This window comes from Eptatretus burgeri, chromosome 15, assembly GCF_056783735.1.
Source record: "Eptatretus burgeri isolate ZD-2024b chromosome 15, Ebu_testis_v1, whole genome shotgun sequence".
NCBI classification, from domain to species: Eukaryota; Metazoa; Chordata; class Myxini; order Myxiniformes; family Myxinidae; genus Eptatretus; species Eptatretus burgeri.
This window is the reverse complement of record NC_140975.1, coordinates 14,209,815-14,228,190: the sequence shown is the minus strand read 5'-3', so window position 1 is coordinate 14,228,190 and position 18,376 is coordinate 14,209,815. Positions and strand designations below refer to the sequence as shown.

Here is an 18,376-nt window from a genome sequence, read left to right as displayed (position 1 = left end):
AAATTAATATACATTATTTAATTATTGTGGATACAGTTTATAATCACACGATATTAAATAAATAATGATAGTCTATATGTGTTCAAGTGTAAGTGGAGTGTGGTGTAATTATCTATTTGTTGGTTGTTCGAACATCCTCCATAACGTTCAGGATCCACCCCCTTGTAGGAGGAGATTGTGGAACGTTCTGATTTGATGGGAAGTGAATTATCCACAAGTACTCTTGGTGTTACTGGGAGTGTTTGATATCAGGATCTGGAACTCGGTGCTGATTCATAGTCTCTGACCTCAGGTTCCAATCTCATATCTGCACAAACTCGAGGATCTGATTTTCCCTCCAATGATCTTTCTCATTTATCCCGCTCTGATGATGATGATCTCAGGATCTGTGTTTACCGGTAAGTTATTTTTTTAACATTTCTTACTTTCATCGACAACACCCAAACTTGTTACAAACATTCATTTTGTTTGAAAAAAGAGCTGAGTCTTTAATTGAGAACAAGGTATCCTCAAAGTGTGTGGATAAACCAATCAATAAAAACTGTACAATACAATCACTGACAAATATTTATGACATCACAAATGTGACAGAATTCCAACTCCTCCCCCATCCCCTCCCTCCCTTTCCCCAAAATTCCCCTCTTTTCTCCCACTCCTCCCACCGTGTCCCGTCCCCGTGTCCTCTCGTAATTCTAATTCTTCCTTTTGTTTTGTACCTATAATATGGCCCTCTCCAACGCACACACACCCAACGGACACGTACGTATTAAATAGATGGTCCACGACACATTGCAGATCAAACTTCCAAACCTTTGTCCTCAGAAAAATAATCTCCATCTGGTTGTTGTTCTGCAGTTTTCACTATTTTGTGAATTCTGAACGTTTTGAAGAGGTTTCGTTTTGATGATGAAAATGATGAAGACGATGAGAACGACAATGAGGATAAGAATGATGTTGATGATGATAATGATGGTGACAACGACAATGATGAGGATGATGAGGATGTACCATACATACTTCCTTCATAGCGTTTGTTCTGTCGAAGAAGATGATTGGCAAGTTACCCTGGGTGGTTTGCCGTTGCTTTCCCAGCAGTCAATCAGGGCAGGAATTTGTAATTTGGTCAGGGTGCCGGTGATAACTCACCTCCTCTTCAAGGAGGACACCGTGGGGTCATTAACACTCAGTATGAAACGCCAGAAGACTGGACACCCAGTTTAACACGTCAATCCGAGGGACAACACACACACTGATGAATCACCTTACCTGTGAAACACCAGGATGACAGTTTACACCTGGGTCGGGATTCAAACCCAGGATAGAAAGCCGAGAATGTAAACCTCGAGACTATCTTACCTTCAAACATTTATCTTTATCAACCATGAAACTCCGAAACTTATTTTTAGTTTATAATTCTTTTGTATTCATTCACCTTCATTGTTTGTACAGTTTATACATAATGTACATAGTCTGTGTTTATGATTGTAACTGATATTGTTGTTTACATTTCCCACAGAATCACGAATCCTGGACACGGATACCTGTACAATTGAGAGTAAATGTGGAGGGATTGAAATAGAACTTTGTGTACAACGAGAGGTGATCGGTGTGCGGGGCGAAGATGTGATTCTTCCCTGTCAGTTTAATCACACTAATCTAAAAACCTTCAAAGATCTACGTTTGTTGTTGTTCAAAGACAGAAGGATGAAAGAAAACCCAAAACAGAATGTAGTTTATAACAGTTCATCAAACGAGACGAGTGAAGATTTCAAAGGGAGGATCGAACCTGTAGGTAACCCAAGTTCAGGTGATGGGATGGTGAGGATCAGTCACCTGAGGATGGAGGATCAGGGAATGTACATGTGTCGGTTTGAATGGACAAAATCAAATGGAAAAAAAGATGGATTTACAGTCAGGGAAGGGAAAGTAACAAATCTTCAGGTCGATGGTAAGTTCACAAAGAATGCTTCACATTATAATCACAAAATGATGATTATCGTTTTTATTGTAAAATAATGAATAACAAAAATAGAAATGTTTATTTCATGAACACAAATAGTATGAGAGTCAGGCCAAGTGCCATGGGATTGTAAAGTAGTAAATGTAACACCTTCATTTACTAAAGGATCTTCTTCCTCTGTAATTGACAGAATTGTTCCCACGTTCTTGTGGTGTTGGCCAGGGAAAGTCTATCATGCAAGTCTTTCACGAACTGGCTAGCCAGGCGTGACACTCGACGAACTAGTTCGGTTCGGAATTTTTAATTTGTCCATGATGCTGGCGATAGCTCGCCTACTCTTCATCGTGGGGTCTTTAACACCACCAACTAATGTAGGCAGATGGAATGCCAGTTGAACGTCCATACAAGGGACGACACACACACACACACACACACACACACACACACACACACACACACACACACACACACACACACACACACACACACTGATGAGTTCCCCTGACTGTGAAACACTAGGATGACAGTTTACAGCTCGGTCGGGATTCGAACCCGTGTGACAGTTTCGAGGCGAGTGTGCATACCGGATATCCTGCGAGTTATTTCATAAATTATCTCGAGAAGAACTCAGGGAACGAACTATAGATCTGTTCGTTTGACTTCACCTGTGTGGAAGGTGTGGGGACATTATTCAGGGATCGGAATGAGAATCATGAAAATTAATACAAAGTCATTGCAGGTATTCAGCACGGATTTGCCAAAGGGAAGACATCTTTAACTATTTTTTTGGAGTTCTATGAGGCAGTTTCTGATTGGGTAGACGAGGTAAGTGCAGGTGATGTAGTTTATGTAGATTTTCAGAAGGAATTTGATGAGGTTCCACATGGAAGGCAGTTGGATAATGTTGCGGGAAATTATTTTGAGACTCGTAAATACCACCCGTCACTTCACTGATGGGAATATTAAGAGGGAGGAGAGAGAAATCGGTGAAGAGAGGGAGAAGTGGGGAGAGAGGGGGAGTGAGGGGAGAGTGAGGATGGTTGTGGGGGGAGAAAGAGGAAGGAGGTGTGATTGACGAGGAGTGAGGGGAGAAAGAGGAGGGAGGAGTGAGTTGGAGGGGTGGAGAAAGGGGAAGTGAGGGGGAGAGGGAAGTGGTGACATGTGTGGAAGGTGAGGTAAGGCAGCATGAGCTGAAGTTGAGGGAAGGCAATATGAGGGGAAGGGGAGGGAAGGCAGCATCACTGGATGTGGAGTGAAGGCAGCATGAGGGGGAGAGGAGGGAAGGAAGTGTGAGGGGAAGGGAGGGAAGGCAGCTTGAAGGTAAGGGGAGGGAAGGCAGTTTGAGGGGAATTGGAGGTAAGGCAGCATCACTGGATGTGGAGTGAAGGCAGCACGAGGGGTGGGGGGGGAGGGAAGGAAGTGTGAGAGGGAGTGAAAGAAGTGTGAGGGGGAGGGGAGGAAAGGCAGTGAGGGGGAAAGGAGAGAATGCAGCATGTGGGAAGGGGAGGGAAGGCAGTGCGAGGGGAAGGGAAGACTGTGAGAGGAAGGGAAGACTGTGAGGGGAAGGGAAGACTGTGAGGGGAGGGGAAGACTGTGAGGGGAGGGGAAGGCAGCGTGCAGGTACTCTCTCTAATAGGTGCTCAACCATCACTAATACGTACACTCTCTCTCTCTCTCTCTCTCTCTCTCTCTCTCTCTCTCTCTCTCTCTCTCTCTCTCTCTCTCTCTCTCTCTCTCTCTCTCTCTCTCTCTCTCTCTCTCTCTCTATCTCTATCTCTATCTCTATCTCTATCTCTATCTCTATCTCTATCTCTATCTCTATCTCTATCTCTATCTCTATCTCTATCTCTATCTCTATCTCTCTATCTCTCTATCTCTATCTCTCTCTCTCTGTTGTTTGGTTTTCTAATGTTTCAGCATGTTGGACATATTATATTGTGATGAGCAAGGACGATTGAATAATGTGAGCATGCAGCTTTTGGACTGTCTTCTTTAACCTTCCCAAAATAGTTCCAAACTGTACTTCTGAATCTTTTGATTGACATGCTGTCAAAACTTTATCAGTCAATGTATTGCCTACTCGCCCATCAGCAAATCAATCTTTCCCCGCCAAGTCTAAATACCTTGCTATCCATTGATAACAAACACACCCGAGCGGCATGTTTCATTGCAAAGTGACTTTCTTTTGCTGCTATATTGTAAATGGGATGCCCCAGGACAGGGATGTGTTCCTTTTCAATAAACACATTTACAGGCCATGTGTAACTGGAACATGTCCAACAGGGACAAAAAAATGATTACTTCTCTGAAGTTGGAATTACTCGGAATTGATGTCGATTCCATTTCACTACTCTATTCCTCTTGGTTCCATGGTTGGAATCGAGTACTTTCGAATCGATCCACCGACCACTATTATGCACTCAAGAAAGCACTCCAACGAAATTTTGAGCACTTTATCATTAAGAAATCATCTCAGCACGTTCAAAATCAAGGTGATGCTGAACAGCCCCCCTCCCCTCCCCAAAAATGGTGAATTAAGACCCCAACAACCAAGGACGAAGCCTTTATAAAGGATAATTAAACAAGGCCGTTAACTATTTTCAAAAGGGGTGTTTTATTTAACACAAACACTCAGTTTTCATTCCTGCATTCTCTTCGAGTTTCCTTGCTATGCATGCAAAGTTTGGAGCCACAAGGTTTCATGGTTTTAGAGTTATGGAGGAGACACAATGACTGACTGACACACAATGACATTTAATATTATAAACTAGAAAATACCAGCCGTTGCTTCGCTGACTGGAATACTGATGGCGGGGGGGGGGGGGGGAGAAAAAGAGGGCGAAGAGTGAGAGAGGAGGGAGAGTGAGGAGGGGGAGACAAACTCCCATCCAGACACAAACACCACCTGCACACGTCCAGAGACAAACACTCTCTGGAGATAAACAACGTCCGGACACAAACACGATCCAGATATAATCACCACCCAGATACATCCGGAGACAGAGAGAGATAGAGAGGAAGACAGATGTGCGGGAGGGAGATGCACTGCATACTAGGAAGGGGTGGAGTGAGGATGTGACAGAGAGGGAGAGAGAGAGAAAGACAGAGAGAGGGGGGGAGCGAGAGAGAGACAGAGACAGAGACAGAGACAGGTGTGGGAATTGGGTGGAGGGGCGTTAACAGAGAGTAAATTTTATGCCTTATGAACAACACACACACACACACACACACACACACACACACACACACACACACACACACACACACACACACACACACACACACACACACACACACACTCTGACATTTTTAGTCTAGATAAATGTACATTCTACCATTTCTACTGACAAAGAACCTTGAAAATTATATAATTTTTTTTATTGTTATTCCTACTTTAAATAAATGATTTCGGATAATGAGGTGAAGGCGTCGGCTTTCTCAATTTGCAGATGACACAAAGCTTGAAAGTAAGGTGGATAGCCGAGATTGAGGTAATCAGATTCAGCAGGTCTGAATACTTCAATGGATCAGGAAAATGATTGGCAGATACAGTTTAACCTTAGGAAATGTAAGGTGTTGAGGAAGGATAAGAATAATGAAAGTAGGGATTACATGATGCAAGAAGGAGAAACTATCAGGGATAAATGTTTACATGTTAATTTAAATGAAATAATCATATCATACGACATTATATTTGAAACGAGAATGACACTCATTAGAACGGATACCTCCACCAGACTGCAGAGTTTACGTTTTTTATCCGACTGAGAGGCCTGATCTGGATCCAGATCTGAAGCCAAATTTAATCGGCTTGTTTTTGTCACCCAACCAACTCATCCACCTAGTTTTGTCATAGTTTGTCCATAACTTTTTACAATATCATGCTATATATCGTTTTGGCCACATTTCTCACTGGTGAAGAATCACTTGAAAAATTAAAAATTTCTCATATCCGGATCCGCCTCTTTATCAAAGTTGAATCAATACTAATTTTTCACACACCCGACCAATCCACCAAGTTTTGTCCAAATCCGTAATAACATTTTTGAGATATCATGTAATACTGTATGTTGTTTTTAGCCCTATCTCTCAATGGTAGAGAAGCACTAAAAAATAACGAGGTGTTATTCCTAGAATACATGATTAAATGAGTATTCATAGAATACACACAATATATCATAGAAGTTAATCACAACTCAAAGAAGAAAAATGATTACACAAGGAAATCCAAGGATCATTTATAAATCAAAGAGGTGGTGTTAACATTGTATAGGAATTTAGTGAGGGTCACATCTAGAATATTGTGTGTAGTTTTGGTCATTACAACTTCGGAAGGACATAAATGCCATAGAGAGAGAGTTCAGCGCAGGACTACTAGATTGATTCCGGCCTAGCTTGACTCAGCTATGAGGAGCGGTTGAAGGAGACAGGGCTTTATACACCAAAAAGAAGGCGGTTACGAGGAGATATGATCGAGATATTTAAGATAATGAAAGGTAAAGATAAAATAAATGCAGATGAATGATTCAGCAGAGTAGACAGTGAGTGATAGGACCAGAGGCCATAGCCTGAGAGTAAAGAAGAGGAGAGTTAAAATGGTTGTGAGGCAGGGGACTTTCACTCAGAGAGTAGTTAATGCATGGAATGGTCTCCTTCGAAAGGTAGTGGCAGCAGAAGCAGTTGATAAGTTTAAATTGGAATTAGATAGGTACCTGGAAATTATGGAGGTCGAGGGGTATAGTGATGTTGAGAGTACTTTTCGGTAGCTTGAGCATTGATGGGTGATTGTGTGCTTGGGTACGGAGTGCTGTTGGTGGGGGTCTTGTCCAGGGGTGTTGCGTGCTTCATGTTGTGTGTGTGTTTTTTACCCAAGCCCATGCCCTTTCCTCTGGAAAGAAGAAAAAAAGTGCAAAAACTACAAAAAACCCCACAAGAAGCACTTAATTAAAAAAAAAAAACATTTTGCGTTTTTTATTTTTTGATCTGGTGTTGATAAATTGGTGTGGTATTGATGTGGTGTTGGCATGATGGGCTGAATGGCCTCCACCTGTGTCTAATTTCCTTTTGTTTCCTTGTGCTACATACCCCGCACAGTCTTCAGTCTTGAGAAGGACTTGATGTGAGCCAACTCTTGTTTTTTTTCATGTTTTTTTTTGCTTTGATCCAACATGGCTGCCAGACAACATGGCTGATGATGTCATCTTAATCAAACCATATTTCCTATGGGTAGTTGATCGATTAGTTTTTTTAAAAATTTTTTAAATTTTGCATTGATCTGGGAAGCGGTTTCTCCTATGAGGATTTTCAAAGATTTTCTATTTGATCCAATATGGCTGACAGACCACATGAAACATGATGGTCATTTTTATGAAAATCCTTTTCAAATTTCAAGTCAATCGGATGAAATTGAGGACATCAGTAATTTGGCCTGTTTATCTTTTGGCTTGTGTTGACCTTAAAAATAATTGGTGGTTGAATTCAGTGAGATGATCTGAAAAACCTGTTCAAACTTCAAGTCAATCGGATTAAAATTTAAAATTTTAGAAATCCAGCCTATGTTGACCTTTTGGCCTATGGAGGACCTTTTGGCCTTTGGCCTATGTTGACCTTAAAAATAATTCAACAGCTGAGTGGGATTTTAACTCAGGATGTTAGAATCCCAAGCCAACCACCCTAACCATTAAGACAACAACAGGCACAAATTTTGAGTCAATCAGATGAAAATTGAAATTTTTAGAAATCTGGCCTGTTGACCTTTTGGCCATAGTTGATTTCAAAAATAGTTCGTGTTTGTAGTCAATAACCTGATATGCAAAATTTCTTAAGATTTGAAGTCAATCGGTTGAAAATCGCCAATTTTAGGAATTTGGCCCATGTTGATTTCAAAAATAGTTGGTGGTTGAATTTAGTGAACTGATCTGGAAATCCTCTTCAAATTTCTTGTCAATCGGATGAAAATTGGGGATTTTAGAGAAATGGCCTATGTTGACCGTTGGCCTACGTTTACCTCAAAATAGTGACCGCCATACCACATGGTCATATAACATGTGGTAAAGCTTCAGTTTCCTCCTCTGAATGATTTTCTACGTATGCTATTCACAAAATGCAGTCAAGTACGTATGACATACGTCATATGTACTTGCGCCATATTACGTATGCCACCAGTCACTTAACCTTGCACTTCTCTTCTCGAGTGCAGGGTAATTATAGTATCTGGATACCGATCTGGATCTTCACCAAAATCGAATAATTTCATCCTTATTACACACACAACCTGTCCACCACATTTTATATGAATCGTCCACAACTTTTGAGATATCATGTTTACAGACAAACAGACAGACAGTCAGGGGTGAAAACGTAACCTCCACCCACCTTTGGTGGCAGAGATAATCCTATTACTTCCTTTATGATATCGGATACTATGTCATGTGGCAAGTGTATGTATCATGTACCATGGTGAATGATGTATAAACTTGACCATGTGATCCCACAGTGCGTCCAAGGATCCTGAACATCTTGAGCGAGTTCGTAAACTCCAGCAACTCCTGGAAGCTTTTCTGTGAGGCCGAGGCCAAGCCAAAACCAAACATCACCTGGTGGAACCCTCAGGGACTCCTTCTGAATGCAAGCCAAATGTTAGTTGATAAAATGTATCCAAACAAAACACAAAATATCAAAAGTCGTTTGATCATCACAAACAAACTGCTTGAAGAGAACTACAAGTGCCTGGTACAGAACAAACACGGAGCGGATCACAAGTTTGTGCACTTCGGACAAAAACCACAAAAGGTCTCCTGTACTGTGGTTCTCTGCTCAACTCTCCTCGGCCATGTTGTTGTTGTTCTTCTTCTCATTGTTGGATACCTTATCTACAAGAGGAAATACAAAAACCAAGGTGAAAAATCTGAATCCACTTTTTTCATTACAAATCTGTGTGCACCTGAACTAAGCTTCATTAATATGTGATTATATTTAGTCTCGCTCCGAAGGGTATGTGAGACTATTGGAATGCCCTGTCTTGTGTGTGTCTGTGTGTCCGCGTCTATATATTTTCGCTTTAAAAATGGTTCTCTCTGAAATTGCTTTTCTAATCGATTTGATACTTTAAACAAAGGAAGGATTCCACATGGAGACTATTTTGTTGCTGATGCTGATATCGTCGGTCACATGGTGTGGCAGACATATTGGATTAAACAAAAAAAATTGGGCATCATTTTCTCCAAAACCACTCAATGAAAAAAATTGAAACTACGTCATCAACACTCCACGGTGTAAACAGAGTTATAGCAATGATGTCATCAAAGAAGTGTTTCCATCCATAATTAGTTGAATTGAAATTCTTATCCTAAAATTCTGAAACTTCATATATCTGATGTAAGTGAATAATTAATTTTATGACGTTCATAACCCATGCCAAGAAAGTCTGTGAGATAATAGGGTCGGTGCATGTATGATATGGGTGTATGTAGTTTTGGACCATAATATTGGTATTTTTTTTGTTGTTCAGAATGAATGTGCGAGGCGAGACTATGCACTGTAAGAGTGCCGTTCTCGTTCATTCTGTAATCGATATTATATCATAACATATCCTACCCAGCATATTATATCACATCATATATATCGTATCATATTACAATCACATAATATATTTGATATTATGTTATATCTTTTGTTTCTAAAAGCAATCCTGTTTTAGTTTTCCTGGTTATAAGTTAAAGTGTTGCCTCTTTTCTTCAATGTTTGTGTTTGTTGACCACCAGATCTACATGCCTGGTGTTGGCTTAATGGCTTGGGTGGTGGGCTTTGGATCCCAGGATCCTGAGTTCAAATCCCACTCGGCTGTTCAAATAACACCAGGTGGGGATGACTCTGCCTGTCATCCTTCCGTGGTTGGCAAAATTAGTGCCAGCTTGCTGGTATCCTGTGTCGGAGTGGCGACCCGTCCAGGATTGTGGCCAATAGCCCAAGAGACTGCTGAGGCAGCACCAACGCTCTGCACAGTGTATGATCCCAATGGATGGATGGATTAATGGACTGTCAGATCTGTTCCATATATTTATCGTGTCCTGTCCTTCCGTATTCCTTGTGTTCATTTTCAATACACTATTATTTGTAAGAAACGTTTGTTTCTGCCTTCCAGTGTGATCAATTCTCAGTTTTGGAACGCATTTGAATGATCCATTGGAGACTGAACTGTAAATTAACACAATTTCGCTTAATAAAAGAACAGTGTGAATTTGGACATTGTTTGGTCATTCTCGGAGGTCTTAGTCCTCCGGCTGAGAGGATATGTGTTCACAGGACCCCTGACTCGACAATAGATGTTACCAAAATTCTGAGCAAATGAGTGATTCAAAAACTCAGATTGTCATTCAATAAAGTTGCAGTTAAGGAGGAAACCTCATAGGATTTTCCCCAGTCAGATATTTCTTGAGTTTATATGAGATAGATTTTCCTACCTTTTTTTTGTAGAAGGACTTTGGAAGCGAGATGCTTCATGAGTTAAAATGTTCAATTTCTTGTTTGTCCCTCCATCTATCAATCAATCTTTGGATGCTTCATTGGCTCCAGATGCCCATTCATCGCCAGTCCCTCGCCATGTTTGCATTCAATCCCCTTCGCGCTTCACATGAAACCACCCGTTCGTTCCTCCATCTGAAATCCCTCCTTCCTTTTCATTCCACATTCAAACCATCCCCCTTGTCACGACTCCATATGTCACGAATCACCTTTACTTCAAATTAATAGACCAGAATTACCTGTTGACTCGTACAAAAGATTCTTAATTGGACGTGGAAAATGAATAGACTCATTCTATTAAATTCCTGCAAAAAAACAAAAAACCCATTTGGACACAATCGATTCAATCATTAGCTCTGCAGTGATGTCTTCATTCTGCTATTTACTTACAAAACAACACATTAAGAGCTAAAGGTAATTAACGTTGCAGCTGTTTGCTGCCACTGACTTCATCTTGTACGTTCATTCAATGAACAGCATCATCGTGCATTCCACGGACAACAACAGAACAGATAGTTTTGACCTCTGTAGCGACAGGATGTGAAACCGAGTGAAGACGGTTGTGGAGGACAGAACAGCTAAACCTCCATACAAGCATATCACGTTGACCTCTGGAATAAGAGGATGTAAAACCGAGTGAAGTCGCTTCCGGAAGACAGAACAGCTTAACCTCTGTAGGGAGTAAATCATTTTGACATCTGTAGTGAGAGCAGATGTGCAAACGAGTGAATCAAGTTGGTTGTTAGAGCCGATGGTTTTAAACTCCGTAGGAGAGTGGATGTTCGTGGAAGAGCGACTGAACAAGATACATTCAAGCATCCTTTACATGTGGACAGCAAGCACTCCCGTGTACCAAGCGTCTGATCCAGCACATGCCACCTGACCGGAGTGGTCTCGACTCCGCTCTTGACTCATCTCACGGGCTGGGGCTTTTGTTTTGTCGTGCTCTCGTAAATCAAGCTTTCCTTACCATGAGTCCATTGACCAAGCCTGCAGTCATGCTCACCTGGTGAGACCGCAAGAGCCACCAAGGTGAAGCCTGCATGTGGTATAAGCTTGCACACTGCATGCTGTGGGAGTCTGCACACAGTACGAACTGGCACATTGTGTGGGTCTGTACGCACTACTAGCTTACACGTATCCATGTGAGGTGAGGAGGAACTGTTCCCATGCTCCACTCTGCACTACATGTGTACTCTTCTTCCCCTCTAGTTGTCTCTGGAATGATTGATGGCCATTTCCTGTGTCTAGCACTAATTAGAACGTGTAAGTGGGCTCCGTAAGCGTTACAAATAATTGCTGTTCTCTTCTGCCTTTTTATTGTTATTTCTGTCCATCCATTGTAAATACATGCTCATGATTACTATCTTAAATATCTGCCATTGCTGCTTGAATAAACTTTGTTGTCCTTGTTGAATAAATGTGCTTGTTAAACTGTTAGACGTTTCTGGTTTGCTCCTGTTTGTTTTTCTGTATTGGTCAAACATAGTCTACACTATTAGATAAACGGGAAATTCTGCCCCATTGTTCAGTTCTGCGATTATCCAGTGTGTGTATTCATGGTTATGCTTGGCCGCACATAATAAATGGGTAGGTGCACACTGAGGGCATGAACTTCATTGTTCGGGCCAATCCAACAGACAGGTAAATATTTAAAAAGACGGTGGACGTGCCAGGCTTGGCCAATTTAATCGACGTTCACAGCTGCTTCACAACCCGTCGGGTCGCAGACTTATCAGCTGCGCAACGGCATGCAGGATCGGAGGTCGGGAAGAGACCAAGACATTCTCTCTCATAATAACCACAGACACCGCGTCCATAACAATATTAACAAGTGGTGCCAGGCACAACAAATCCCGCCCATTTAAGGCATAAAGTCTTCGGACATAACGATCTTCACAAATATGCATTTCTCACTGAAGGAATGGGTGGGATTATAAGTGACAAATAGAGTAAGGTTCACTATAAGCTTAGTTTGAACTAAATCAGATCATTTTTGACGAAATTATGAGCGAAAAACAATTTTGATCTTTTCATGACCTTGACCTTGACCTTTGATCAAATTGGACCCAAAAGTTAATGGGGTCGTCCAAGGTTCATTGCCCACCTGTGGATTGAATTTGATTTGTTTCGATTCAAGGACGATGAGACCATCCTGATGTATCTTCTTCAATAAAAGTGTTCCTTATAATTATGTCCCGAACACCTGTTTTGTGCTCAAAAACTGGGCTTATGATGTTCGCATCATTGAGTTGCACAATGCAGTCTTTGACAATGCATGACGCTGTGATTGTTGTTATTGTTGTGATGTTTTGTTGTTATTTATCAAATCGTTGATGATTTAACTGTTTGTTGTGCAGGAACAGCAGGTCGAAGAGGGACAAGCAATATCGAAGAGCAGGTGAGTCCCATTTAATATTTTATCACAAATGAACACGATGACTATAAATCAATCCGACATTCTTTAATGCCTTCATTTTCATTCATCAAACTTATTTTGGTGTTTTTATCTCCCGCATTTATTTATATACCTGCACATTTGCACCTTATCATGGAGTTCAATTGCTGCACTTTTCTGAAAAAGATATCTCAAGGTGAATTTAAACTGGAGAGGAAGTGTGATCATCCTCTGGTAGTATTATCACGCTGATCACAAGGTAGTATATTCATTTTAACAAGTTTGATATTTGGAGAAATTCACATCATGAATATGCAAATGAGTGATGGAGGAGTGGGAGGAAGGTTGTGAGATTTTTTTTTTTTTTAGAAAAAGAATGGAACAGAAGAAGCAGAGATAAAATAAAGGTGACGGGTGAACAAGATGGTTGACAGGACAAAAGAGTTCCATATTATCCCTTTCCTTTTACTTCTCTGGGGGTTTTTTTTTGTCCTGGTAACCTCCTTTTCTTCCTTACCCTCATCATTTTATCTAAACTTGCTCTGTGGTTCCTTTTCTCTATTTTTACATCACTTGGAACGTTGTTTCAGGGGAGCTTATGGGATGGCGCGTCGCCCATCTGTTCGTCTGTTCACAAATACTTTCAACTTCTGCTGTGAAACTACACACCCAATTTTGAAGATACTTGACCACAACCATCATCACCCATGATGTACCAAAGTTTGTTCACACCATTAAAAAAATCGTTGGTCTAAGGTGATTTATTGGGAGGGAGAGGGGATTGCCCCCAAATAGGTATTTGCTATAAAATTGGTTCATTAGTACATTTTGCAGATTCTGTCCCACGTTGACTTCCTCCTTAGTGTCATTATTCTACCAGGTGAGCACCCAGGTAAAAATATTCGGTAACAGGTAAAAATATTAGCACTATTTTTCGTTCACCTGGAACATCGTTCCAGCGAGATTCTGGAATTGTGCAACGTCAGTCCGTCCACTCGTCCGTACACAAATACTTGCAACTTCTTCTCTGAAACTACACAAATGATTTTCATGAAACTTTACCACAACCTTCATCACAATGTATGGACCAAAGATTGTCCATGGGATTAAAAAAACTTTGGGCCTTTCATGGATCAACAGGGTTGTCCCACGAAATAGGTATTTGCTTTCTTCTCAGAAACTACACATAGAAATCCGATGAAACTTCACAACAGCCTTCATCACCCTTGATGAACCAAAGACTGTTAACGACATTAAAAAAATAAATCTGGGTCTGAGGTTGTGTACGGGGCGGGTGGGGTGAGGGGGGGATTGCTCCCCAAATATGTATTTGCTTTCTTCTCCAAAACTACACACACAGTTTTGATGAAACTTGACCACAACTATCATCACCTGTGATGTACCAATGTTTTTTTCACACCATTTAAAAAGTCTGGGTCCAATGGTGTCTTTGTTGGGGTTGCCTTTCCAAAATATGCTTTTGCTTTCTTCTTAAAAACTACACACACAATTCAGATGAAACTTCACCACCACCTTTATCACCTGTGATGCCTTAAAGTTTGTTTACGACATTAAATAAAATTGGGGTCGAACCAGTTCTATGGGTGTGGGTGGGGGGGGAGGTTGCCTCCCCCCTCCCCAAATTCATTTGCTTTCTTTGCTGAAACCGCACACACATTTTGATGAAACTTGACCACAACCTTCACTGCTCATGAAGTACCAAAGTTTGTTCATGACATTAAAAAATCGGGGTCAAGGGGAGTTTGGGGACCCGCCCCCCCACCCCCCCCACCAACCACAAAAAAAATATTTGCTTTCTGTCCGAAACTACACACAGAGTGGGTTCCTTAAGTGTGAAGAATAATTGCTCTCAGTGCCGGGCAACGTCTTTGCTCGGATAAATCTTTAAAGGGTTGGCTACCATCTGCATCTGCTTGAGCAGCAGCACTCAAACAGTTGCACTTTACACCAAAGAGGTTAACGATTGACCGTATCCTTGCTCTCTGGGTCCTCAACGAATGCAAACAAGATTTTCGGCAGGGGCTGCTTGCAGCCTATATTGATCTCTGCATATATAGAAATATATATATATATATATATATATATATATATATATATATATATATATATATATATATATCTCTGTGTTGTAAGAGAAGATGAGGGTTGCGTCACGAAGGGCATCCGGCATAAAACCTATGCCAAATCAGTATGCGGATCATAACGGATGATCCGCTGTGGCGACCCCTCACGGGAACAGCTGAAAGAGAAAGAAGAAGAAGATGTGTATATATATATATATATATATATATATATATATATATATATATATATATATATATATATATATATATGTATAGATATAAATATATATGTATATATATAAATATATATATGTAGATATAAATATATATATATATATATATACAGCCAAACATAACATGTTGATGGTTTAACACAGATACTGTCAAATAATCATTTTTGAAAACTCTTGTATCCATGCAACAGGAGCAGAGCAAGGACAGCACTTATATGGATCTGGCAAAGACTTCCCACGTCTCTGAGTCCCAAGTGTACGAGAGAATTGTGAAATAGATCTGTCCGTAATCCACGTCTATCTCTCCATTTTCATTTACTCAACCTGCCCCTCAATACAATGGGTTCAATATCCAGATTCTCTCTCACTTTCTCTCTCTGTCTCTTTCTCTCTGTCTCAGACATTGATGCTAACACTTGTAATTAATATGTCAAATGTTCCATACTCGAGCCTCCAATTGCTGAGTGTCAAGGAGTATGTCCCATTTTTTGTCTTTCATGTGACTTGGGCAGGGTAAGAATCAAACACCAAACCTTCTAGACATGGAGTGTTTTTTTTCTAACTCGTCAAACCAAGTGTGCAAAGCCAACCTGCAAAGATGGGAACACATGATTAGTATCCGTGTTGACCCAATAGAAAAAGTGCTGATCGATTGTTATTTGCTCAAAATATCCGATACGATGTACCATACTCTGTTATTGAGCATTGGTTCTGCCAAAGCAGATTACTGGCCAGAGTCCTGCTGGGCGGCTTGTTATCCATCACCAGCAGTAGTTAGGGCGGGAATATGGAATTTTGCCGTGGTACTGGCAGTGGGTCACCTTCTCTTCTGGAATGACACAGTGAGGTCCTTAACGTCCACCCACTATTGTTGTCAGATACAATTCCAGTTTATTGTCCATCTGAGTGATGGTACCGCCAACACACATTGATGAATCCCCCTGCCTGTGATACATCAGGATGACAGTTTTTAGCTGGGTGGTGGTTCTCACAATACAATGTGGTTATTTAATCGTGATCTGTGAAAATAAGCATTATGTTGTAAGAATCATCCATGATGTTGCAATCACAGTTCTCTAACATGGAATTTTATTATCCTTATTTTATTATCCTCAAGTTTTATTTTATTATCCTCATGGGAATCTGTTGTAAGCAGCAAGTGTTTAAATGATCCAAACAATTTGATTGAACATCAGGATCATGGCTTGCAGTTTTAATTCTAATGTTACAACATGGTCGTGTGATGGCTGACTTGGTGATTTGGTTTTGGAAAACTTTGAAACACTTCACTTTTTACTTCTAAAAAAGACGAAACTCAACAAAATAGGGCAGGCGACAAATGTTCCTGTTTCTGAAATGTGTTTCAGAAACAGGAATAACCTATTTCATGAAAAACATGCACTGACAGGATGGCGCACATGTTGCACACTGACCGACGAACTGTCTTGTCTGGATTCGATGTCTAAACTGTCTGCAAACTTTCAACTTGATGTTTTGTGGTTTCAGAGCATTCGTTTGGTCAGCATAAGAATAATTGTGGGCGATAATTACAATAATAATAATTTTATTATTGATGAAGGTGATGTTCACTGATTTCCAAACAGATGGAAGATGACCTTGCACAAATGTTCGGGTGAATACAGAGGAATGTTTGTGAAGTACAATATGCTATATCTTGATTAAATACATCGAAGTAACAGGTAAAAATGCCTTGTCACATCATGTAAATTAAATAACATATTGTTGTCATGTTTACGTCTTCTATTGATTGAATGATTTATGATACCTTTGGGCATTTGTCTAACTTTTTCTCTTTCTGCATATTTACACATTAATAAACAATTAACATGTAACATGAAGAAGATTCCGATGTTTGTTTTTTTCTAAAGGAAATCATTGGTAAAAGGAGAGATTTTATGTCACGTTATTAAATTACTTGAGAATTTGTACAGATTGTGATCAATAATACTCATCAACAGGTTAGGCTTGAGTTCCAATATTACATTTCATCTCAATAAGAATGTGGATTCACTAAAATTACTTTCAGATTTGAAAATTAACAACACCATGCTTTCAATCTATTTCAGAGGGATCTTGTAAAACAAGATATCAAAATAATTGGAAATAGAGAGTTCATAGAACACCTTACCCCACACAGTTTTGAGAAAAGGGACAGAAGCGTCTTTTAAACTCTTCTTTTGTATTTCTGAGTACGACCTATATTTTTTACAAGACGTGATTTTGTCTGAATCTCAATATTCCCCAACGGTGAGAGTTAAACAACGCTAGGCACCACCATATTTGTCTGAATTCAGAATCTCACTCAGTTACTCTGCCATGAGAGCATGAGAAGGTGTGAATGATGATTCTCAGAGTTCCACTTCCTTCAGGGCATGAGATGTCATGAATGTTTTGTTCACGTGCAGTAAGACCCCGACATTCACCGGGGATACGTTTCTGCTCATGTTGAGTCCGCTAATGTCGGGGAATTGTTTCAACTGGGAAAAGGGCGATCGGCAGTCGACAGTTTGTGATTCTTAAGGGAACATTTTAGGAACATGGATGCACATGATAACAGTTTCATTAACAATGCTTACAAGTGAAAAAGTTCCAAACTTACACCGAGCTACAGTTAATGTAATCAGACGAATTACTCATGAGTTGTTTCACATCGTCTCTGCCCATGTTGAGGAATCTGTACATTTCAATCATGACATTTTGTTTCAGTCCAAAATGCACCTCTCAAGATATAACAGAATCATCATAGTTATCGGTATTGTCCAGCGTTGCAAATATCCGTTGGCCTTCTTGCGCGAAGCAATGGATGAGAATGGCGCTTCTCCGGGAGGTACTCACTCTCTCTCTCTCTCTCTCTCTCTCTCACTTTCTCTCTCTCACTTTCTCTCTCTCACTTTCTCTCTCTCACTTTCTCTCTCTCTCTCTCTCTCTCTCTCTCTCTCTCTCTCTCTCTCTCTCTCTCTCTCTCTCTCTCTCTCCCTCTCTCTCTCTCTCTCTCTCTCTCTCTCTCTCTCTCTCTCTCTCTCTCTCTCTCTCTCTCTCTCACTCTCCCTCCCTCCCCCTCTCTCTCCCTCCCTCTCTCTCTCTCTCTCTCTCTCTCTCCCTCTCTCTCTCTCTTTTGTCGAGGCTACTTTCAACAACGTACTATATGTCTGAAAGC

At 40.6% G+C, this 18,376-nt stretch overlaps 1 protein-coding gene across 1 annotated transcript; it reads left to right on the top strand.

Moving 5' to 3' along the window:
- The first annotated feature begins 205 nt into the window (after positions 1–205).
- LOC147011572 (uncharacterized) lies at positions 206–17,060 on the top strand. The gene is made up of 5 exons (XM_085857058.1): positions 206–398; positions 1,517–1,948; positions 8,457–8,858; positions 12,844–12,884; positions 15,390–17,060. The coding sequence occupies exons 1-5, from the start codon at positions 341–343 to the stop codon at positions 15,474–15,476; spliced, it is 1,020 nt and encodes a 339-aa protein (XP_085713184.1). The 5' UTR covers positions 206–340; the 3' UTR covers positions 15,477–17,060.
- The last annotated feature ends 1,316 nt before the right edge of the window (positions 17,061–18,376 follow it).